Source organism: Convolutriloba macropyga, chromosome 3, assembly GCF_964194025.1.
Source record: "Convolutriloba macropyga chromosome 3, txConMacr16.3, whole genome shotgun sequence".
In the NCBI taxonomy this organism is placed as follows: Eukaryota; Metazoa; Xenacoelomorpha; order Acoela; family Convolutidae; genus Convolutriloba; species Convolutriloba macropyga.
This window is the reverse complement of record NC_134470.1, coordinates 30425300-30450573: the sequence shown is the minus strand read 5'-3', so window position 1 is coordinate 30450573 and position 25274 is coordinate 30425300. Positions and strand designations below refer to the sequence as shown.

At 37.2% G+C, this 25274-nt stretch overlaps 2 protein-coding genes and 1 long non-coding RNA gene across 3 annotated transcripts in view; all 3 read right to left on the bottom strand.

Moving 5' to 3' along the window:
- LOC142336147 (multiple coagulation factor deficiency protein 2 homolog) overlaps nucleotides 1-25274 on the bottom strand; it is a 548941-nt gene that overhangs the window by 115508 nt on the left and 408159 nt on the right. The window lies entirely within an intron of this gene.
- LOC142336603 (AP-1 complex subunit gamma-1-like) overlaps nucleotides 1-25274 on the bottom strand; it is a 100826-nt gene that overhangs the window by 34377 nt on the left and 41175 nt on the right. The window contains exon 15 of the mRNA XM_075385513.1: nucleotides 103-552. Coding sequence (XP_075241628.1) covers nucleotides 103-552 — 450 coding nt within the window. The remainder of the gene's footprint in view (nucleotides 1-102; nucleotides 553-25274) is intronic.
- Nucleotides 4646-17724, bottom strand: LOC142336993 (uncharacterized). The gene is made up of 3 exons (XR_012758922.1): nucleotides 17498-17724; nucleotides 5236-5288; nucleotides 4646-4711 (listed from the first exon to the last, which is right to left on the bottom strand). It is a non-coding gene; the product is annotated as an uncharacterized LOC142336993 (long non-coding RNA).

The window sequence follows — 25274 nt, the reverse complement described above, 5'->3', positions numbered from 1 at the left end:
CGACATTTTCTCGCCAATTATTCCACAATTATTACACTTTTTTTCCATTTGCGAGACAAATCTGTCGATGATTTTGACTACTTCGTGGGCCGCAGCTCATACAGATGCTGCTGTATTGGTAGTTTTGGGGCACAGTTGGGTATCGCGTGAAATCTCGTTTGGTTGTTGGGCATTCGCGTTGCGATTGCGTGTCTGGTAATTGTTGACTACATTTACTGAGTTTGTAGTTGACATCAAATTCTGATTAATTTTTTGCTGATTTTGTGCCCCCATCTCCATCTGGATTGCTATTTCAAGCGCTTTGGATGCTTCAACTGTTTCCTTTAACAACTCCTTTTGGGTTTCATGGTCTATAATGTTTAGTATGAAAGCATCTCGAATTAGGATAGTTTCCTCACTTCCTAGACTACAGTTTTCGGCTTGTTCTATAAAACGACCGTAGAAACTTTCAACAGATTCACCTTTCTGTTGTTTACAAGAGTAGAAGACAAAGCGGTCGTAAGTTATATTTCTCACTTTCGTAAATGAGTCCTCCATTGCTTGCCATAGTTCCTTAAATGGCTGTTTTTCTATTTGAAAATGAGCATGTTTGCTTTTAAAGATACGTCGTCCCTCTGTTCCAATGCTCAAATACAGCAAAGATATCGATTTTTGCTCACAGATCCCCCCAAGGTTTATCTCCGCACACGATACCGATTTCCTCAATGTTTGTGCAACGATTTTGCATATTTAACTTGAGTTGTTGGTAACGGATTTTTCTATCCCTTTCCGTCGCTTGCGTGTGATTTTCCTTTGGCTCCTCTTAAATTGGCTCGGGTGGGTATGTTACCGCTGTTGGTGGATCGTTAAGAAAGTTGTCGACTTGAATTCCCTCTTTTGCTAACAATGCTAGCTCCCACTGTTGAATCCATTTATCTCACGTCACTGGAGGGGTGGCAGTAGGCTTCTTCCAAAATGCATCTACATGAAGGGGCGTCTTCTTTGATTCAGATGCTGACTGCGCCATGTTGTACTCGATTGCGACAGATTGTTCCAATCGAGTCGCGAATGCTTATAGTTCAAATCAGTTTCGGCAGTTGCACCCCAAATAGCAATTCAATAACTACAGTTAGATTTTCTAATTGTTAACTTGGCTAATTGCGGTGCGATTGGCGCTTTTCTATTCGACTGTGTCCGATTGAAAAGCGAATTACTAGATTTAAATTAGAACTGATTTTCAGCAATGCAAATTACCGAAAGATTAAATTAAAGTACAATTCAGGAAATGAAAGTTCTGCTCATAACATAATCACAAAACAGAAAGGAACTGCAAGATTTGTTTATAAGCTGAACAGACAGTTTCCTGCACAGACAGCATGAACAGACTAGAAGTGATGAAGATTTGGATGAACTGAAATTAAACTAAATAACACTAGCACTTGGCCTTCAAATGAGTAAAACTGAACTGAATACGGTTATGGATATATGATGGTTTATCCATACTGTATGACAAATTGATAAAACAATGATTGACTAGAGCGCTGAAATTTCTATTTTCTCAGGCGATCATTTTTATCCGCAAGAGAGTGGCAATTAATGATAGAAGAACACAAATTAAAGAAAACTTGAAAATCTAAAAAAAATAATTATTCTAACTGATTATATATAATGACAGAAATTCTGTTTATATCACTTTTAATCAATGAACAGTGGCTCTAATTGGAATTATGAAAAAAATTTACAATAGAATCCTCGATAATAAATAATTTATTTTTCTGAAAATCTGATTGCAAAAATTACTAAAAGATCAAAGATTCTCGTGAAAACTGCTAATATAGTCTCAAACATCAACATGTGTTAAAAAAACAATTAAAAAGTACCATTTGATTAATGCGTTTTCAACATTAAAACAAAAATTTAAAAATCTTTAAAAAAGAGTTGTCTCTGCATTGTATAAAAACACTATCTGGGTGGGTTACGTGTCCTCTTTCATTGAAGATTTTGGGATCTTGGATACTTTATACCTTAGGTTAGAATTAGATCTCAGGCAAGATCGAAGGTGACAGTTTGAATTTGACAAGATCAAATGTGCCTTGGATTAAGTATTTAACAAAAAAAACATTTTTGCTTTATAATTTTGCCATATAATTTGCTTACTAACTTTGAATGGTAGATAATTATGTAATTATGCTTGCATTTAAAATGCTTGCATAATTTATGTAATTATGCTTGCAAGAAGAAAGCTCTGAAAAAAGAGACTAAATTCGGAGTTTTGTCAATTTTCGTATGCCAATTTGTCTTTGCAGACACGGAAATTTTCGTTTTGTTTTTTGCTTTGTTTTTTGCTTGCAAGAAGAAAGCTCTGAAAAAAGAGACTAAATTCGGAGTTTTGTTAATTTTCGTATGCCAATTTGGTATTGCAGACACGGAAATCTTCGTTTTGTTTTTTTTCTGGTGTCTTTTTTTCTAAAGCGTGTAATTGTGATTTGTCCCTTTTGTCATATTTAGAGTCTCAAGACAAACAAAATAGAGTATCATAGTAGTGTTTGAAAAAATTGAATAACATTTTGGGATTAATTTGAATGATTAAAACTGTCACTAACTGCTTCGGAATTAGAAATTGAAAACTCAAACAGTTTTAATGAAAACTATAACTAAAAAATTGAAACTGAAGTTAGATGCAAAAATTTTGTCGCAGTTGATGTTCGGTTTAAAAAGAAATCAAGGCATAATCCGAAATTAAAATAAGATATTTACTTGAAGTTCCAAACTTCACTTTTGACGATTTCATAAAAATTGCATAGGGCATTTTTGTAAAGGTGACAACAAATCTTTGCACCTAACATGAGTACTATAACTTTTAGTTTTAACATTCATTCTCTGACAGGGCTACAAGCAATAATTAAAACACAAAACAGTGATTCAGCGGTTTGAAATAAAGTTAATTTTTTTTCTCTTTATAATAAACATCTGAAAGTTTTTTTAATGAAAACTTTTTATCTTCCAATCTGCTTTCCTTTTCTTTTTTCAATTTTATGATTCAGGACTTTTAGAGTCTAACTATTCGCTGATTCCAAAATCTTAAAGTTTTTAAGTAACACCACATTAATTCCTTCGAACTTAGTTTCACAAAATGGAAAGTTCTCAGAACTGATCAAATTTATTGCTTTAGCATCTATTAGAAATGTTTTTCGCCTTTGATTTTGTAAGTTTTTTAAATTATGCCTAAGTGTCAATTTTCATGGTTCCTTATGAATTTGAGATCGTCCCAAAGAGTAAAAACAACTTACTAAGGTTTGTTGCCAAAAAATTTTTGTTTGACTCTTTGCTTTTGCTCAAGAGGTATCGCTTTATTCCTTATTTCATTTGTCGTCAGTTGTTTCTTCTCAGTATTGTGGTACTTTAAAATTCAAAAAAAAAACAAATTGCTGTAGAAGTGAGATAGTAAAAGAACTGACTCTTAGAGAAGAAAAATTTGTACCTGCGTTCAAAAAAAATCTGAATGAAGAGAAAATAATAGGATTTAAGTTAATCTTTGAAGTACACTCTCTTTCATTTTGGGCACGAAAACCTTCGGTTTGTGTTTATATGATATTTGTCTGTTTCTGTTCCAAATTGAATACTTCTGAGTTTTTCCATTCCTTTTATCTAGAAATTCAAGGCCAGCAAAATTGGGTTTCGTGTTAATATTCGAGCAAGTTTTGTGTTTTAAAGCATTATTTTTGAATGCTTGAATTTGAAACAAACAATTTTGCACGTGGAATTAGAAAAATTAACCAACAACAACTTTGGAAAAATTTTGAAACAATAAATTGAAGATCAAATTTTAGATGCAGTATTTATGCCAATATTGATATTCAGTTTAAAATGAGGTCAAGGTGAAGTGAAAATCTGTGAAATAAAACAAACAGATATTTTCTTCATTTTCAGTCCCAAAATCTACTCTGGGCAGTTTCCGGCCCTTTTCATGAAAAATTCAGCATCTGAAATCAGATCTACAATTTTTATTTCAAGCATCTGTTGAGCTAAAAACAATAAAAAAACGAAAAAAAAATATTAATTTGTTGGGGATAATTTGCATTCATTTTTTATCTGAACCTAAAACTAAAAAAAAAGCGTTCATTATTCAACAACTTTTTCCTCGTGGATGATGCTTCATGCGGATGATGTTTTATATTTTCTTATTAAGGACTTCGATGGGACGCAAATCAAGCGAAAATTTCAGCCGTTGAAATTACATCAAATATGTTGAACCCAGGCATAACGATAGAAATTTCTGATGTCAAGGTATCTGAAGCTCTTTGAGAGCTGACATTTTTGTCTGAAATTGTATGAATTCTTCTTTAACTGCCTATTTGTTCAACAACTCTTATAATTTTGAAAGTCTTTAAGTAAGTAGATCAACATTGATTCCTCTAAATCTATCTAAAGTTTCAAAAATGGAAGCAGCGCACTAATTGCTCTATTTTTTAGTTTTTAGTTTTAATTATTGAAAAAATTGTTCTCTTTGACTTTGAATAACCAAACATTCCAAATTTTTGAACTGACAATTTTCAAAGGAACTGTGATAGATTTTCACATTTTTCTGGATTATGATAAAATTCGCCGAAAAACAGAGTAGTGAGTGACCACTGAAAAAATCTAGCAGCAAAACGTCAGGATTTACCTTGAATGATGACAACTGAAGTTTGGTCTCCAAGTTTAGAATGGCGTCCTCTTTAAGCTGAATAGTCTGAAACATTGTTAAAACGTGATAACGATAGCTGCATTGTTAACCTTACTTGTATATATCAAAAACTCTTCAATTTTGTACTCTTCGGTCGGAAGATGAATATGATGGAAAAAGAGCTACAGCATACTTTGAAAACAACATTTAGCAACAATTTCAAACATAACCATAATCATATCGAAATGGTAATTTCGATAGGATTATGGTTACGAAAACAACATTTAGCAACAATTTCAAACATAACCATAATCATATCGAAATGGTAATTTTTTAGCATAGTTTAGCAAAGGTACAAATGCATTTCATTTTGTGCGCCCTAATAGGGTTGTTCGTTAAACTATGGAATTACGGATGGTCAATGTCTACCTTTGGTAACAGTTTTGGTGTAACATTTGTTTGTGTGAATAATGAAATCGCTGTGCAGTGTCATAATATCTACAATTTTTGTGGAGGGGCATCAATGTTTCAAGGCAATAAAAGCTAATTGGTTCGTGTCTGACCGAGTGATCTTTTTAACAGCTGCTTACCTTGTGAAGCTGCTTGATTGTTGCGGCACTTCTGCTCAGCTTTTCTGTTGCAGCTGAAAAGAGCATCTGCTGAAACTTAGTTAAACTACAAGTCTAACTTTTGAAACCAAGTCAGATTCGTTTTATAAGTTGTCTCATTTTTTGCTCAGATGGTTTTTAAATTTTAAATTGTAATTAAAATTGTACAACGTGGGCTTACATTGGAAAGGTTTCAGGGTTTAGCCCTACAATTCAGTCAGAATTTTTTTTTCACAATTAACAATAATTTTCAATATTGTACAATATAGACAAAGTTTCCAGTGATTTCAAAATTTTAACGAATTTTTTTCAAGTTTTCATCATACATAGAACATTCTGAACGATTGAAAACTGAATACATTTTTATGTATTACAGTTATTTGATAAAAATTTTGACTGTGCTTGTTTTTATGCATAATAGTCAAATTTTATATTTTCAGGAAAACAAACTTTAGAAACAAAACTTAGCTATACTCATTCAAATAATTTCCCATCAGAGACAAGTAACAGCGAAAAAACATGGATGAAGCTTGATGTATTCAAGTTGTCTACTGCCATTTTGGTAGAGTTTTCAGAGAATTTGAAAAGTTTTTTTAAGTTAATCTTACTTTTTGGGCAGAGATTGCAATACAAAATGGTGTCCCGGACCCGAGTGCCACAGTAAATCAGTACAGATTCATCATATCCCAATAGTAGAACGTTAAATCAGTACTGAATCATAGTGTCCCAAGGGTAAAGTTACCTTGCATTATGTTCAGACCAAATCCAGAACAAACTTTTTTAATGATACTATCATGAACATCATGAACATAGTTTTTTTCAATGGTCATAACAAAATCATAGAAATTTTGAAAATTTCGAAAATGAGTTGAAATTCTTACATGCCGCGCTAGGAGCATGATATAGCGTTCTATGACTATTCAGCAAAGTTCTGACTATTCAACAAATTTCTACCCCACCCCCACCCCCCCCCCCCGTACAACGAACGGGGGGGGAGGAGTGGTCCAACGGAACGGAATAACGAACGGAACGGAATAACGAACAGAACGAAATAACGAACGGAACGGAATAACGAACGAAACGGAATAACGAACGGAACGGAATAACAAATAACGGAATACATTTGATTATGATAGCACATTGTGTGTGTGTGGTGGGGGGGGGGGCGCCGAACGGGGGTGGTCCGACGAATTTCAAAACGAAACAGAATTTATATCTACCCTCCCTCCCCCCCTCTACGGTCGTTTGATCTCCTCTCCCCCCAGTCGTTTGATCCCCCCAGTGGCTTGACCTCCCCCACCCACAACCACCACCGCTCCAACTCTGTGTCGGGTGAGGGGGGGGGGTCGATTATGAACATTTATGAATTTTTTCTTTTTCCAGAACACACGATCCCTTCCCACATAAGCGTTTCGAAGTTTAACACGAGAAGGTGAAGGTGTCCGAGTTTCCATCACCATCGTTCCATCATACAACAGAGGCCCAACTCGTCCGGGCCTCTTTCCCAGAATGACCTGCGAATGTTCCTTTGTTGATACAGAGAGTCTAAATGAACGACAGAGCCCCCAAAGCTCAAATTCGACGAGACCCCCCCAACCAACTTAGTATGGCCATATGACAGGAGGACAGGAGAGGAACGATGGGGTTGAGGTCGGATGGGGGGTTGATGTCGGGTGGGGGGATTTTGAGGCGTTAGCTGCTAGCTGCTGAGGGCACATGAAGACTGACCAAAAGTCTTCATACCATGAAGACGCAGCTGTTCCGGCATGCATGAAGATGCAGCTATTCCGGGACCGAAGGGCCAAATCCCTATTACTACTACTACTACTACTACTACTTCTACTACTACTACTACTACTACTACTACTACTACTACTACTACTGTTTCAACACTTTAATTCCAAATATGAAATAAAGGCACGGTTGGCAACAAATACAAATACAAATACAAATACAAACAAAACAAGAAGAGTTATTTGTTTGGTTATTCTGTGAAGTGCTGTACGACGAAATTGTTGAAGGCATTCTTTGACCCGGTTGCTGCTTTCTCCTGCAATCTGGTGAACGATACTTTGTTTCGTACACAGTCTCCTTCGATTTGACTCATCCACGTTTTCCGTTGCCCCCCAGGAGCGCGTCTGGCATGGGCGTATTGATCGGGCGGGTCCCAATCGAAGGCACTGCGGGCTAATCTTCCTGGTTCCATTCTCTGGATGTGACCGTACCATTTTATCCGTTTGAGCATGATCATCGTGGATAGTTGGGGCATTCGCGATCTTGACATAATTTCATCGTTCGTTGCTTTCTCCAGATATGACACACGTAGAATTCTCCGAAGACAACCACAGTGGAAACTCTCAAGTTTTCTCTCCATTAATTTCGAAAGAGTCCAAGTCTCTGAGCTGTACAGCACGGCTGATAAAACGAGTGCTTTGTACAAATTGCACTTGAGGTGCACGCTGAGCTGCTTGCTCTTCCAGAGATTTTGGAAGTTAGCAAACCGTTGTCTACCTTCTGCAAGTTTGCAATTGACTTCCTGGAGGTCTCCATGCTTGAGGCTGACATATGATCCGAGATACTTGAACGCTTCTATGTTTTCAAACTCGTTTCCGATAACATCTTGTACTTTGCAGGAAAACACGCGTGTGGCAGCTGCTTTAGGTTTGCCACAGTATCTCGATTGGTGAACTTTTCGGCCATTGACTGTTTTGAACTTCCTTTCACACTTGTCACAGGTGAGGCTCGCCTCTAGTTGCTCGAACTTTGACTTGTCGACGACATTCTTTGACAAACCGGCTTTGCAGAATCTTGTTTGGTGCACTTTGCGTCCGGTAACTGTACTGAATTGCCGCTGACAGTTCTGACATCTTAAAGACTCTTGATCAGCCACCGCTGACCCACTCTCATTTTCTAGCGACTCTAAATCCGCTACTGCAGATTGTTGTTGTGAAGCTACCAACGCTGGCTTAGCCTCCGCTAAGCTTTTCAATCTGAGCTTCCGGCCATCTTGTGTTTCGAACCAGCCCGCTTTCTTTTTCGTTCCCAGCAGCACCTCCGTGCCGATGGTTAGTCGTGACTGGCTAGATGTCTCTGCCAGGAGTCCTAGTTTGCCTTTATGTGTTCCAGTGAGTATCTCCACGTTCTGTTGGATACCAGGCACTTCAACAACATTTGGGCTGTCGCATTTTACGCCCATATTCTTTGTTTTGGCCACATTAATCTTCAGACCAGCGGCTTCCGCTAGGGCCTCGATTCGATGTAGGTTTTCTTGCACCTCACTGTCTGAGACCCCCACGAGAGCAACATCATCAGCAAAATCTAAGTCAGCCACCAATCTCCCAATGTCTAATCCTCCATGCACCGAGTTAGCTAAAATGTAGTTGATGACAAGGCCGAATAGGATTGGGGACCACACATCACCCTGCCTAACGCCTGTTCTGACATCAAATAAGTGTCCCTTCTCACCTTCGGCTTTGACTCGACATTTGAATCCATCATAGCTGTTTCTTATGATGTTTATCACTTTTTGCGGCAGACCATAGTGTTTCATTATCTGGTACATCTGCTCACGATCGACAGAATCGAATGCCGCTCGAAAGTCTATGAAACAAAAGCTAATATCCAATTGAAACGCCATTGATTTCTCTATTATTTGACGCAGGGCAAAGAGTTGATCGGCGCATCCTCTGCTTTTTCTGAAGCCGCACTGCTCTTCCCTTAAGACGCGATCCACTGAATCTTTGCATCGATTGAGAGTAACGGAAGCGGACACTTTGCCTGGTACTGACAATAGAGAGATCCCTCGGTGGTTCGAACACTCTGACCTCTTTCCTTTACTCTTGTATAATGGGACAATTTCTGCTACCTTCCAGTCATCGGGCAGAACTTCCGTCGACCAACATTTATCTATGATGTCCCAGAGCCACTCGACAATACCCTTGTGTGCTTTCAACATCTCGCAGGAAATGTTATCGGGTCCACTTGCCTTGCCATTCTTCAACCTGCGGACAGCTTCAAGCACTTCTTCAAATCGAATTGGGCTCAGGTCAATCGGCAAGCTTTCAGCTGCTTCTTCGGGATCCAATCTCGTACTGCAACTGAATGTTGAGGGATTCAGGAGTTGACTAAAATGTTCCGTCCAGCGTTCAAGTCGTTCCTCTTTCGTCCGTAAGTTGACGCCAGTGCTTGAAACTAATTTGGTCAACTGGGGCCTCCAGTTTCGGCAAATCTGCTGTGATGCCCCAAAAACCTCCTTTAAGTTGCCTCTGTCCGCGAAGCTCTGCACTTCTTGGCCTTTGCGTTCAAGCCATGCCCGTTTGTCTGCACGTAGAGCTTTTCTGACTTCCTTACAGCAGTTTGTGAACTCTAGCAGCGCCTCCGCGCTGCTGTGTTTCTTTAACTGTAGATCGGCTCGTTTCCGGATAAGTTCCAGAGAATCTGGAGAAATCCAAGGTTTGTTCACTCGCTTGTCCGGAAGGAGGCATTTCACTGCTGCTTGGTTCAGGGCTTTTCGAAAATTGTCCCAAGACTGCTCTGTATTCTCGAAATCGCCGCTCTTATCAAGATGTAACTTGACCTCCTGCGTGAATAAGTCACGCGTTGTTTCATCTTGCAGCTTTGCAGAACTGATTCTGGGCGTGAAGCATGACTTTTTAGACAAAAGTTTCATAGATACTTCCGCAATGACCAGTTCGTGATCGGTAATTGTGGTTTTCCCTCTTCTGGACCTCACATTCGTCAGACATCCTCTGTATCTCTCTGCAAACAGAATGTGATCCAGCATCTTTTTTCGACAACTCGGATCGGGAGGGTTGAAGGTGTACCGATGCACTTGTCGATGCTGGAACCATGTACCACCTACGAGCAATTTGTGTGAAGTGCAAAGTGATAACAACTTTTCAGAGTTTTCATTTTCTTCACCCATTCCAAACGGGCCTCTGCAGCTCATGGTGTCATTCAACTGGTGTCCAGGCTCTGCATTGAGGTCACCGATGACACAAATACGCTCCCTATGTTTGAAACTGGAAACTAGGTCTGAAAGTTGACTCCAAAACAAATCCTTCTCTTGGAGACTAGCTTCATTCGTAGGTGCGTAGCAGACAACAACAGCTAGATTGGCTCTCCTCTGAGCCGCGAACTTGACGTAGCAAATACGTTCACTTAGAGCCACTTGTTCTACGATGCTGTTTATCAATGACTTCTTTACAGCAACGCCCACTCCTCCTTGTCTCGACTTTACACCAGACAGCCACGAGTCAGACAGGTAGAGCTTGTGGTCTCCGAGATCAATTTCTTGCTCCTGCAATCTCGTCTCCTGCACTCCCAGAATATCCAACTTGTATCGCGCCAGATCCATTTTCAAAGCCTCTAGAGATCCGGCTTGGGTCAGTGTTCTGACGTTTAAAGTTGCAATTCTGAGTTGGTTCCTCGGGAGATTCTTAGCACCCCTTACCCGGGACTCGGGGCCATGGTTGATTGTACTCATTGCTTTGGTGTTTGAAGGCTGAGATACGACTAGTTGCGCCACAAACTAGAAGACCAGTGCCTCGTTAGCTCGACCATGTGAGCGTAGAGCCGCAGCACATGACCTACCCCCAGGGGACACCACGTGGAGGTGAGGTTGGATTTTGTCCCCCTCTACTACTACTACTACTACTACTACTACTACTACTACTACTACTACTACTACTACTACTACTACTACTACTACTACTACTACTACTACTACTACTACTACTACTACTACTACTACTACTACTACTATTGTTTCAACACTTTAATTCCAAATATGAAATAAAGGCACGGTTGGCAACAAATACAAATACAAATACAAATACAAACAAAACAAGAAGAGTTATTTGTTTGGTTATTCTGTGAAGTGCTGTACGACGAAATTGTTGAAGGCATTCTTTGACCCGGTTGCTGCTTTCTCCTGCAATCTGGTGAACGATACTTTGTTTCGTACACAGTCTCCTTCGATTTGACTCATCCACGTTTTCCGTTGCCCCCCAGGAGCGCGTCTGGCATGGGCGTATTGATCGGGCGGGTCCCAATCGAAGGCACTGCGGGCTAATCTTCCTGGTTCCATTCTCTGGATGTGACCGTACCATTTTATCCGTTTGAGCATGATCATCGTGGATAGTTGGGGCATTCGCGATCTTGACATAATTTCATCGTTTGTTGCTTTCTCCAGATATGACACACGTAGAATTCTCCGAAGACAACCACAGTGGAAACTCTCAAGTTTTCTCTCCATTAATTTCGAAAGAGTCCAAGTCTCTGAGCTGTACAGCACGGCTGATAAAACGAGTGCTTTGTACAAATTGCACTTGAGGTGCAAGCTGAGCTGCTTGCTCTTCCAGAGATTTTGGAAGTTAGCAAACCGTTGTCTACCTTCTGCAAGTTTGCAATTGACTTCCTGGAGGTCTCCATGCTTGAGGCTGACATATGATCCGAGATACTTGAACGCTTCTATGTTTTCAAACTCGTTTCCGATAACATCTTGTACTTTGCAGGAAAACACGCGTTTGGCAGCTGCTTTAGGTTTGCCACAGTATCTCGATTGGTGAACTTTTCGGCCATTGACTGTTTTGAACTTCCTTTCACACTTGTCACAGGTGAGGCTCGCCTCTAGTTGCTCGAACTTTGACTTGTCGACGACATTCTTTGACAAACCGGCTTTGCAGAATCTTGTTTGGTGCACTTTGCGTCCGGTAACTGTACTGAATTGCCGCTGACAGTTCTGACATCTTAAAGACTCTTGATCAGCCACCGCTGACCCACTCTCATTTTCTAGCGACTCTAAATCCGCTACTGCAGATTGTTGTTGTGAAGCTACCAACGCTGGCTTAGCCTCCGCTAAGCTTTTCAATCTGAGCTTCCGGCCATCTTGTGTTTCGAACCAGCCCGCTTTCTTTTTCGTTCCCAGCAGCACCTCCGTGCCGATGGTTAGTCGTGACTGGCTAGATGTCTCTGCCAGGAGTCCTAGTTTGCCTTTATGTGTTCCAGTGAGTATCTCCACGTTCTGTTGGATACCAGGCACTTCAACAACATTTGGGCTGTCGCATTTTACGCCCATATTCTTTGTTTTGGCCACATTAATCTTCAGACCAGCGGCTTCCGCTAGGGCCTCGATTCGATGTAGGTTTTCTTGCACCTCACTGTCTGAGACCCCCACGAGAGCAACATCATCAGCAAAATCTAAGTCAGCCACCAATCTCCCAATGTCTAATCCTCCATGCACCGAGTTAGCTAAAATGTAGTTGATGACAAGGCCGAATAGGATTGGGGACCACACATCACCCTGCCTAACGCCTGTTCTGACATCAAATAAGCGTCCCTTCTCACCTTCGGCTTTGACTCGACATTTGAATCCATCATAGCTGTTTCTTATGATGTTTATCACTTTTTGCGGCAGACCATAGTGTTTCATTATCTGGTACATCTGCTCACGATCGACAGAATCGAATGCCGCTCGAAAGTCTATGAAACAAAAGCTAATATCCAATTGAAACGCCATTGATTTCTCTATTATTTGACGCAGGGCAAAGAGTTGATCGGCGCATCCTCTGCTTTTTCTGAAGCCGCACTGATCTTCCCTTAAGACGCGATCCACTGAATCTTTGCATCGATTGAGAGTAACGGAAGCGAACACTTTGCCTGGTACTGACAATAGAGAGATCCCTCGGTGGTTCGAACACTCTGACCTCTTTCCTTTACTCTTGTATAATGGGACAATTTCTGCTACCTTCCAGTCATCGGGCAGAACTTCCGTCGACCAACATTTATCTATGATGTCCCAGAGCCACTCGACAATACCCTTGTGTGCTTTCAACATCTCACAGGAAATGTTATCGGGTCCACTTGCCTTGCCATTCTTCAACCTGCGGACAGCTTCAAGCACTTCTTCAAATCGAATTGGGCTCAGGTCAATCGGCAAGCTTTCAGCTGCTTCTTCGGGATCCAATCTCGTACTGCAACTGAATGTTGAGGGATTCAGGAGTTGACTAAAATGTTCCGTCCAGCGTTCAAGTCGTTCCTCTTTCGTCCGTAAGTTGACGCCAGTGCTTGAAACTAATTTGGTCAACTGGGGCCTCCAGTTTCGGCAAATCTGCTGTGATGCCCCAAAAACCTCCTTTAAGTTGCCTCTGTCCGCGAAGCTCTGCACTTCTTGGCCTTTGCGTTCAAGCCATGCCCGTTTGTCTGCACGTAGAGCTTTTCTGACTTCCTTACAGCAGTTTGTGAACTCTAACAGCGCCTCCGCGCTGCTGTGTTTCTTTAACTGTAGATCGGCTCGTTTCCGGATAAGTTCCAGAGAATCTGGAGAAATCCAAGGTTTGTTCACTCGCTTGTCCGGAAGGAGGCATTTCACTGCTGCTTGGTTCAGGGCTTTTCGAAAATTGTCCCAAGACTGCTCTGTATTCTCGAAATCGCCGCTCTTATCAAGATGTAACTTGACCTCCTGCGTGAATAAGTCACGCGTTGTTTCATCCTGCAGCTTTGCAGAACTGATTCTGGGCGTGAAGCATGACTTTTTAGACAAAAGTTTCATAGATACTTCCGCAATGACCAGTTCGTGATCGGTAATTGTGGTTTTCCCTCTTCTGGACCTCACATTCGTCAGACATCCTCTGTATCTCTCTGCAAACAGAATGTGATCCAGCATCTTTTTTCGACAACTCGGATCGGGAGGGTTGAAGGTGTACCGATGCACTTGTCGATGCTGGAACCATGTACCACCTACGAGCAATTTGTGTGAAGTGCAAAATGATAACAACTTTTCAGAGTTTTCATTTTCTTCACCCATTCCAAACGGGCCTCTGCAGCTCATGGTGTCATTCAACTGGTGTCCAGGCTCTGCATTGAGGTCACCGATGACACAAATACGCTCCCTATGTTTGAAACTGGAAACTAGGTCTGAAAGTTGACTCCAAAACAAATCCTTCTCTTGGAGACTAGCTTCATTCGTAGGTGCGTAGCAGACAACAACAGCTAGATTGGCTCTCCTCTGAGCCGCGAACTTGACGTAGCAAATACGTTCACTTAGAGCCACTTGTTCTACGATGCTGTTTATCAATGACTTCTTTACAGCAACGCCCACTCCTCCTTGTCTCGACTTTACACCAGACAACCACGAGTCAGACAGGTAGAGCTTGTGGTCTCCGAGATCAATTTCTTGCTCCTGCAATCTCGTCTCCTGCACTCCCAGAATATCCAACTTGTATCGCGCCAGATCCATTTTCAAAGCCTCTAGAGATCCGGCTTGGGTCAGTGTTCTGACGTTTAAAGTTGCAATTCTGAGTTGGTTCCTCGGGAGATTCTTAGCACCCCTTACCCGGGACTCGGGGCCATGGTTGATTGTACTCATTGCTTTGGTGTTTGAAGGCTGAGATACGACTAGTTGCGCCACAAACTAGAAGACCAGTGCCTCGTTAGCTCGACCATGTGAGCGTAGAGCCGCAGCACATGACCTACCCCCAGGGGACACCACGTGGAGGTGAGGTTGGATTTTGTCCCCCACTACTACTACTACTACTACTACTACTACTACTACTACTACTACTACTACTACTACTACTACTACTACTACTACTACTACTACTACTACTACTACTACTACTACTACTACTACTACTAAAAGTAGTGATATGTTAGTTCATTTAAATGTTTTATCTGCAATTTCAGATCTGTTGTTGACATTTTAATCTCAATTTATCATGAGTTCTCGACAAGTGCAAATCTTTTCCTCAGAGCAAGTGGTTCTTGCGAGTCAGCAAGTAGAGGTTGCAAGTCATGAAGTGGCTATGACACACCAATCAAGCCAGCACCAATCGGAAGTTGTGAGTTGATTATTTTATATAAATGTATAATGTAGTTTTTAATCGAACCTCTTTATGAGGTTACCCAAGATGAGGTCCGCGACCCAAGACTTGTCCAGACCGAATGGGGTCGCTGACACTGGGTACCAGTTTGCGACCGGACCGAACAGATTTGGTCAGTCCAAACAGACAGTGTGTTGGTGTGTTTAAGTGTGTTAGTGTAGATGTGCAATGAATTGGGTCGCTGACACTCGGTACCAGTTTGCGCCCGGACCGAAGAGACTTGGTCAGACCAAACAGATAGTATGTGTTGGTGTGTGTAAGTGTGTTTGTAGATGTGCGTTGTGGTATGTTTTTGTAAGTGGTTTGTACGTTTGTGTGGTATGTATGTTGGGGTCTTTCCCATTGTAAGGAACTGTCTTTTTTTAAGATCGCTTCACACATTTTCCTGATTTTCAAAGTCGTACGAAAATCACTGAACTTCTGTTCGGAATTGCACTAGAAAGCTTACATGTGAGTAATGTGAATGTGAATAATATGAATAATATCCATGTGAACTCCTTTTTAGTTATCCATTATTTTGGCGAATTAATTGTTTAAATTGTCTAACCAGTTTTGTCCCCAAGTCTCAGATAATAGCATTTTTTTATTCTGTTCAGCTCAAAAACAGACAAAAAACTCATTATGTCCATAATAATTACAGAATTGAAGTTCATTATGTTCATACTAAGTTCAGAATTTTACTATGAATTTTACCATGAAATGTCTATAAAGTGCCATGATCAGAACTCTGGCCACAGTAAAAATCATAATGAAATTTTTATGATTCAGTACTGAAATATCATGAGACTCAGGTCCGGGGTTGTACTACTTTATTGGCTGAAGGAAAAGTGGTCAAAAGTGTAGAGGTTAAAAATATGACGCTCTCACAGATGATCCCAACTTTTCATCTACTATCACCAATAATTGAAGTAGTGTGAACTTTTGGCATTATAATATATACTCCGTATGATAATATAAGTTTGAAATCAAAAATTTCCAGAAAAAATCTTACAAAAAAGTTTTAATTCAAAATAGTAGCTGAAAGTTTTCCAAGGATATTTTTTGGCTTCAACGAAACCTTCTCCATGAACGTATGAAAACAATAAACTCACCTATAGTCTATTAGAATTCAGATTTACTTTCAACCATTATACTTCCAGCAAACATATTTTAGAAATTGGGCTCGAAACCCAATAACAACGTCAAAAATTACTGAGAGCTGCAAAAAAATGGTTTCCAATTTTTTGATAATAAAAAATCTCTCTTAAACTTCAAAATATGTCCAAGTGATGTTATCTGTTTGATATGTCGCCTCAATTTCCCAAATAAATGGTTGAGTTCAATTTATAGAAGCACAAATTAGAGGAAAATGGCCAAAAACAATTAATCAGCTGCCAAAAATATCTAAATTTAAGGGACACTCCATTTTAATTACTCAACAAATGACGGGCTTTCTTATAGTACAATCTAATTCTTCTACAGTGAATATATCAATCTGTCGGGATTGGGGCAAAAATATGAACTTTATTCTTATAGTTTCCAATAAAGTAGAGGTGACGATGTTATCAGTGCAGTTAGAGCATAAGTCCAACTAAGCTTTTTTATGTCCTAATGAATTTCAATGAATCCAAACTTGATGCGCCAAGATAAGACATGCATCTTAAAATCTGCATAACTTGAAACGTTTTGCCTAGACCTTGAAACGCCAACACTTCCTGGTATATCTCGATAAGATTTATGAAAAATTTCTCGACAGCCCTTGTAAAAGTCTTGGTAAATCGTGATATAGCGCTTTTTCGTTATTCATTCCCAATTAACTAATGTTGATGCTTATTTTTGGCCTGCTCACTGATGTTATTTAATAAAGTTTGCGACATAAAATCTGATGGCAACGACGCTTTATGTCAAAATGGTTGAATAATGAACTAAATTGCGGGCGCTGAATTCTGTGACATTTCTTGATGCTCCATAATATAAATTTGGGTCAAATTTCTTTATCGTGCTTTTTAGTTTTTACAGCTTTGTATTTCTGTCCATGTTAGTGTCATGCCAAGTGCCGTGTCAAGATTTAACTTGCTTTAGTATGTTTCTTATAAAGGTGTATCGAGTTTCGATTTCCTGTGATTGGGTAGTTTTGTTTTCCCTGCCCTGATTTAGGGCTCAAATATAGTCTTCGTTTATTTTATTCCTTGAGCTTTGCGAATTTATAGCTTCCGATTAAGTTCCCGATTAAGTTCCCATTCTTACAAAGTCAGAATTTGTTAGAGAATTCTGTGTCGTATACAGAACAAAAGAGGATATTGCTTGGGTGTTAGTAATGAATGCTTGACATATAAAATCTATATCTCCCACTTATGTGTCAATTTAATATATTCAACAGATGCCTGATATCTCCTCCTCCTGTTGGGTTTGTGTCTCCAACCAGAATTGTTTCAGAGTACACGTTGACTCCTGAAACTCCGACTCCTGTCTCTTGAGTTGTTCACAGTAATACTCCTCCAACAATCTATTGTAATCAACAAAAATACCTCTTCAAATTAAATTCGAGTAAATAAAAACAAAAACGAGTCACTATCTAAATTATACTGCGTTGTATATGAGCAGAAGTAAAGACTTAGCTTTTTGTGTACCGTCAAGAAAACTATTTTATACATGGTTGCATGTATTCGAAGTTTCTGATTACTCTGCCTTGAAAATTTAATAATCATAGAATATTGACGCACTGCTGATTGATGTGTAGAATTCAGGGCCATAAAAATCAATCAATTTTTATCCCAAGTAACAAAATTTAAAACAAAATGTACCTGTCATTAATTAGAAGATGGGTGCATAACTTTAATCAAATTTTTGGCTAACCTACTGGAGAACAGAAATTTATGCTCGTTCTTGTAATTTTATGCGAGAGACTTGTTGAACCAAAGACCTTGCATTAACTTTTCGTTTCTTCCTCGATTTCTGTGGGAGAAGAAAAACTATATGATTGACTGGTTTTAATTTATTCACTCAGTTTAGGCCGATCAATATATTTAAGGATATATTAAGAGATTTGTTCATAATAAAAACTCTTCACTGATCACACCATTTCGAGCGCACTTGATTCCAATCAGAGATGAGTTTGAGAGTACTTGATGAATTTTTGAAAGACTTTTTAATGACAAGCCTTGGGAATGACTTTGTATGAACCTATCACATGCGAAAGCAGAAACATAATCATTTATCTTTTTGGCTTGGCGTAAGTTTCCACAATAATTGAGTTATATTGCACATCCTATATTAAAACAGAGAATATTTTCTGACCAAATTAATGAAAGGTCCAGCAAAATCCAGGTCTAGGTGCCAGACAGAAGTGACCTCTAGTCAACTTCCTATTGAACGCACATGGTGCTTTTTCAGACTAAAATTACAGGCTCTGGGAATTGGTTCGAACAAACAAAAAGTCTGGACAATGGTATAATTTTGGTCTAACCAGAGTTCACTTTTGTTAGGGATGGTCTCTTTAGAGGCGGTTTCAAGCGCGTATTAGTCTGATCAGAAACGGGCGCATTTTTTTCTTTCATTTTTTGAAATTCTTCATGGCAGAAAAATGTTGATTGCCAAGAGGGATCAAATAAGCAACATTTTGGTTTCAGATTCAGATTTGGTTTAGAGCTTTAGTACTCAATTATTTTTCTTTTCTTCAGCAATACTCGCACTTTTGCAGTATCTTTAGTTGAATAAGATAGAATAAATATCAATTTAATTGAAAACATTATTTTATAACGGTATCAAGGAATTTGTTATTTAAAAAAATCAATCCTTCTCTGATAACACTATTTCGAGCGCATTTGATTACAATCAGATGTGATTTTTTGCGCATTTTGGTCTTATCAGAGGCGATGTGGAATGTAGTTGAGTGTGATCAGAGTTGATTTCGAGCACACAAAAATCTGTTCAGAGCCAGCTATGAGCAAACACATGGCACGATCGAGGGCGAGTTTCGAACATGCTATTATTTAATCACAGATAATTTTCAGCGCACTAACGTAGCTTTGACTTTAAAATGGTCTGGAAGAACCTGGACCTTACGGTATGACAAATAATAAAAACTTTTCTGCGCAGTTTTTTGTCAGAGTTAATTTGAACAACTCCTCATTAAGCGTTCAAATTTTCTTTCTTTTTATCTCATATAACCCACTAAAACAAATAACAGTGAAAATTCCAATTTCCATTGCGGCAAAAAATTCCGTTTATATAGAAACAGTCTTAACTTGCAAGTCGTCAATTTACGAGGCGTCTGCTTTTTACTGAAATTGCTAAAACAGCTGATGAACTGATGCTCAGAACAACTATTTGGCATTCACTTTTTGAAGCGTTTTATAACCAATTGCTTGTTGATGATAATCACGTTTTCAAAAACGTTCAAAACATAGTTCTTGCATTATTTAAAACAATTTAGGTCCTCAAAAAAGGTTGTTAATTGAAATCATAAGTTGAATGCCTGTCTCATGATGTTGTTTTTCCAAAACATACTGCTTTGCAGGAACTCTTCACAGAATTGTTTTGTAAATTTAATATTCCCAAGTTTTTTCAATTCTATAGTGATCCAATTTTTTGAATGTTTTTATATACCTCTTTGTAAACAAAATGTTAACTAACCACTATTACAAAAGGAAATACAAAGTCAACTATTTAAGCACACAAAATTGTTCCGATTTGTACGCATTGAAAAATCTGTCTCGGCCAGATCCTTTGTGTCAAGTTCAACAAGATTATACAAATAGAGTCATTCAAGAACACAAAAAAGAGCAAGTTTTGAACGAACACTAGGCAGACCAAGAGCGACTTCCAAACATACCAGTGTCTAATCACAGGTATTTTTATTCAGGTGTCTAATCACGTAGTTTTGATAACAAATTGATCCGGAAAACTCTGGACCTCACTATATGACAATTAATAAAAATTGATCTGCGTTATTTTTGTCAACGATAAAATGAATTACTTCTCATTAAGTACTCAAATTTTGTTGCTTTTTATTTCTAATTATCTACTAATGCAAACAGTAGCGCATCCCATATTATCATTGCAACAAACAATTCCGTTTATAAGGAGACGGTCATCACTTGTGAGTCGTCAATTTAACAGGCAAGTTAGAGGCTGGTTTATGAGTTGGCTTCTTAATGAAATTGATAATAGTTCTGATAAACTGATGCTCAGATCAACTATTTAACATTCAATTTTTGAAGCGTTTTGAAACCAATTATTTGTTTTTGATAATCTTGTTTTTAAAAATTTTCATAACATACTTCCTGAAATATTTATATTTTTTTAGTTCCTCAAAAAGTTGCCAACTGAAACTATAAGTTAAAAGCCTGTCGTGATGATGTTGTTTTCCAAAACATTTTGCCTCGCAGGAACTATTCACACAACGGTTTTGATAACTTAATGATCCCAAGCTTATTTTAATAATACAGCGATCCAAAGTTTTAAAGTTTTTATTTACCTCTTTATAAACCAATTGTTAACTAAGTGATCTCAAAAAAAATTCAACAAAATACTGTTCAACAAAAATAAACCCTTTCGCCCTTCAATTTTTAAAGTTTTTTATAACCAATTACATGTAGTTAAAAATCACGATTTAAAAAAAATTCAAAACATATTTGTTGCAATAATTAAATTAAATTAGGTTCCCAAAACGTTGCTAATTGAAATTATAAGTTAATTGCCTGTCGTGATGATGTTAATTTTCCAAAACATTTTGCCCTGAAGGAACTATTCAAATAATGGTTTCAATATTTTAGTGTTCCCAAGCTTCTTTCATTTATGCAGCGATCCAAATGTTCAAATGTGACTATTTACTTTTTCGAAAACCAATTGTTAAATAACTGCTCTCAAAAAAGGAAATAAAAATCCAACTATTTGTGCGCACAAAGTTAGCGATGAAAAATTTGTCTCCTCAAGATCTTCTGTATGAGGTCCTACAAGATTATACAGATAGAGTCTTTCCCGACCATAAAAAAAGAACAAGTTTTGAACGAACACTAGGCAGATCAGGAGTGACTTTTGAGCATCCTAGTGTCTAATCACAGGTAATTTGATCACAAATTGATCTGGAAAACTCTGGACCTCACAAAATGACAATTAATAAAAATTGATCTACGCTGTTTTTGTCAAATATAAATTAAATTAATTCTCATTATGAACTCAATTCTGTTACTTTTTGTCTACTAGTTTTCTACTCATGCAAATAGTAATGCAGTTCAAATTTTCATTACAACAAATAATCCTGATTTTGTAGAAAAAGTTTTCACTTGTGAGTCGTCAGTTGACAATTTAAAGACTGATTTATGAGTCTGCTTTTTAATGAAGTTGCTAATACAGGTGATAAACTGATGCTCAGAACAACTTTTGGCATTCAATTTTTGAAGCGTTTTAAAAGCAATTACTTGTTTTTGATAATCTTGTTTTTAAAAATTTTCATAACATACTTCCTGAAATATTTATATTTTTTTAGTTCCTCAAAAAGTTGCCAACTGAAACTATAAGTTAAAAGCCTGTCGTGATGATGTTGTTTTCCAAAACATTTTGCCTCGCAGGAACTATTCACACAACGGTTTTGATAACTTAATGATCCCAAGCTTATTTTAATAATACAGCGATCCAAAGTTTTAAAGTTTTTATTTACCTCTTTATAAACCAATTGTTAACTAAGTGATCTCAAAAAAAATTCAACAAAATACTGTTCAACAAAAATAAACCCTTTCGCCGTTCAATTTTTAAAGTTTTTTATAACCAATTACATGTAGTTAAAAATCACGATTTAAAAAAAATTCAAAACATATTTGTTGCAATAATTAAATTAAATTAGGTTCCCAAAACGTTGCTAATTGAAATTATAAGTTAATTGCCTGTCGTGATGATGTTAATTTTCCAAAACATTTTGCCCTGAAGGAACTATTCAAATAATGGTTTCAATATTTTAGTGTTCCCAAGCTTCTTTCATTTATGCAGCGATCCAAATGTTCAAATGTGACTATTTACTTTTTCGAAAACCAATTGTTAAATAACTGCTCTCAAAAAAGGAAATAAAAATCCAACTATTTGTGCGCACAAAGTTAGCGATGAAAAATTTGTCTCCTCAAGATCTTCTGTATGAGGTCCTACAAGATTATACAGATAGAGTCTTTCCCGACCATAAAAAAAGAACAAGTTTTGAACGAACACTAGGCAGATCAGGAGTGACTTTTGAGCATCCTAGTGTCTAATCACAGGTAATTTGATCACAAATTGATCTGGAAAACTCTGGACCTCACAAAATGACAATTAATAAAAATTGATCTACGCTGTTTTTGTCAAATATAAATTAAATTAATTCTCATTATGAACTCAATTCTGTTACTTTTTGTCTACTAGTTTTCTACTCATGCAAATAGTAATGCAGTTCAAATTTTCATTACAACAAATAATCCTGATTTTGTAGAAAAAGTTTTCACTTGTGAGTCGTCAGTTGACAATTTAAAGACTGATTTATGAGTCTGCTTTTTAATGAAGTTGCTAATACAGGTGATAAACTGATGCTCAGAACAACTTTTGGCATTCAATTTTTGAAGCGTTTTAAAAGCAATTACTTGTTTTTGATAATCACATTTTGAAAAACTTTCAAAACATACTTCTTGCGTTATTTAAATTAGTTTAGGTCCTTACAAAAGTTTGTTAATTGACATGATATGTTAATTGCCTGTCTAATTATGTTGTTTTTCAAAAACATAATGCTTTGCAGGAACTATTCACTTAATTATTCTGTTAATTTTATGTAAATTTTTTTTGAATTAGACAGCGATCCAAACTTTTAAAGTTTTTTTTTACCTCTTTATAAACCAATTGTTAACTAAGTGATCTCAAAAAAAATTCAACAAAAACTGTTCAACAAAAATAAACCCTTTCGCCGTTCAATTTTTAAAGTTTTTTATAACCAATTACATGTAGTTAAAATTCACGATTTAAAAAAAATTCAAAATATATTTGTTGCAATAATTAAATTAAATTAGGTTCCCAAAACGTTGCTAATTGAAATTATAAGTTAATTGCCTGTCGTGATGATGTTAATTTTCCAAAACATTTTGCCCTGAAGGAACTATTCAAATAATGGTTTCGATATTTTAGTGTTCCCAAGCTTCTTTCATTTATGCAGCGATCCAAATGTTCAAATGTGACTATTTACTTTTTCGAAAACCAATTGTTAAATAACTGCTCTCAAAAAAGGAAATAAAAATCCAACTATTTGTGCGCACAAAGTTAGCGATGGAAAATTTGTCTCCGCAAGATCTTCTGTATGAGGTCCTACAAGATTATACAGATAGAGTCTTTCCCGACCATAAAAAAAGAACAAGTTTTGAACGAACACTAGGCAGATCAGGAGTGACTTTCGAGCATCTAGTGTCTAATCACAGGTAATTTGATCACAAATTGATCTGGAAAACTCTGGACCTCACAAAATGACAATTAATAAAAATTGATCTACGCTGTTTTTGTCAAAATAAATTGAATTAGTTCTCATTATGAACAATTCTGTTACTTTTTATCTCCTAGTTTTCTACTCATGCAAATAGTTATGCAGTTCAAATTTTCTATGCAACAAATATTCCTGATTTTGTAGAAAAAGTTTCCACTTGTGAGTCGTCAGTTGACAATTTAAAGGCTGATTTATGAGTCTGCTTTTTAATGAAGTTGCTAATACACTTGATAAACTGATGCTCAGAACAACTTTTGGCATTCAATTTTAGAAGCGTTTTAAAAGCAATTACTTGTTTTTGATAATCACATTTAGAAAAACTTTCAAAACATACTTCTTGCGTTATTTAAATTAGTTTAGGTCCTCACAAAAGTTTGTTAATTGAAATGATATGTTAATTGCCTGTCTAATTATGTTGTTTTTCAAAAACATTAATGCTTTGCAGGAACTATTCACTTAATTGTTCTGTTAATTTTATGTAAATTTTCTTTGAATTAGACAGCGATCCAAAAAATCCAACTATTTGTGCGCACAAAGTTAGCGAAATCCAACTAGTTGTGCGCACAAAAATCCAACTATTTGTGCGCACAAAGTTAGCGATGAAAAATTTGTCTCCGCAAGATCTTCTGTATGAGGTCCTACAAGATTATACAGAGAGAGTCTTTCCCGACCATAAAAAAAGAACAAACTTTGAACGAACACTAGGCAGATCAGGAGTGACTTTTGAGCATCCTAGTGTCTAATCACAGGTATTTTGATCACAAATTGATCTGGAAAACTCTGGACCTCACAAAATGACAATTAATAAAAATTGATCTACGCTGTTTTTGTCAAATATAAATTGAATTAATTCTCATTATGAACTCAATTCTGTAAATTTTTATCTCCTAGTTTTCTACTCATGCAAATAGTAATGCAGTTCAAATTTTCATTGCAACAAATAATCCTGATTTTGTAGAAAAAGTTTTCACTTGTGAGTCGTCAGTTGACAATTTACAGACTGATTTATGAGTCTGCTTTTTAATGAAGTTGCTAATACAGGTGATAAACTGATGCTCAGAACAACTTTTGGCATTCAATTTTTGAAGCCTTTTAAAAGCAATTACTTGTTTTTGATAATCACGTTTCGAACAACTTTCAAAGCATACTTCTTGCACTATTTAAATTAGTGTAGGTCCTCAAAAAAGGTTGCTAATTGAAATGATATGTTATATGCCTGTCTGATGATGTTGGTTTTCAAAAACATAATGCTCTGCAGGAACTATTGACTTAATGGTTTTGTTAATTTAATGTAAAGTTTCTTTGAATTATATAGCGATCCAATTTTTTAAATGTATTTTTTTACCTCTTTATAAACCAATTGTTAACTAAGTTCTCTCAAAAAAAGAATTTAGAATTCAACAAAATAGTGTTCAACAAAAATAACCCTTTCGCCGTTCAATTTTTAAAGCTTTTTCAAACCAATTACATGTAGTTGAAAATCACAATTTAAAAAAAATTTTAAAATGTACTTTTTTGCAATAATTAAATTAAATTAGGTTCCCAAAGTTGCTAATTGAAATTATAAGTTAATTGCCTGTCGTGATGACGTTGCTTTCCAAAAACATATTGCTTTGTAGAAATTATTCATATAATGATTTTTGTTAATTTAATGTTCCAAAGATATATGTGTT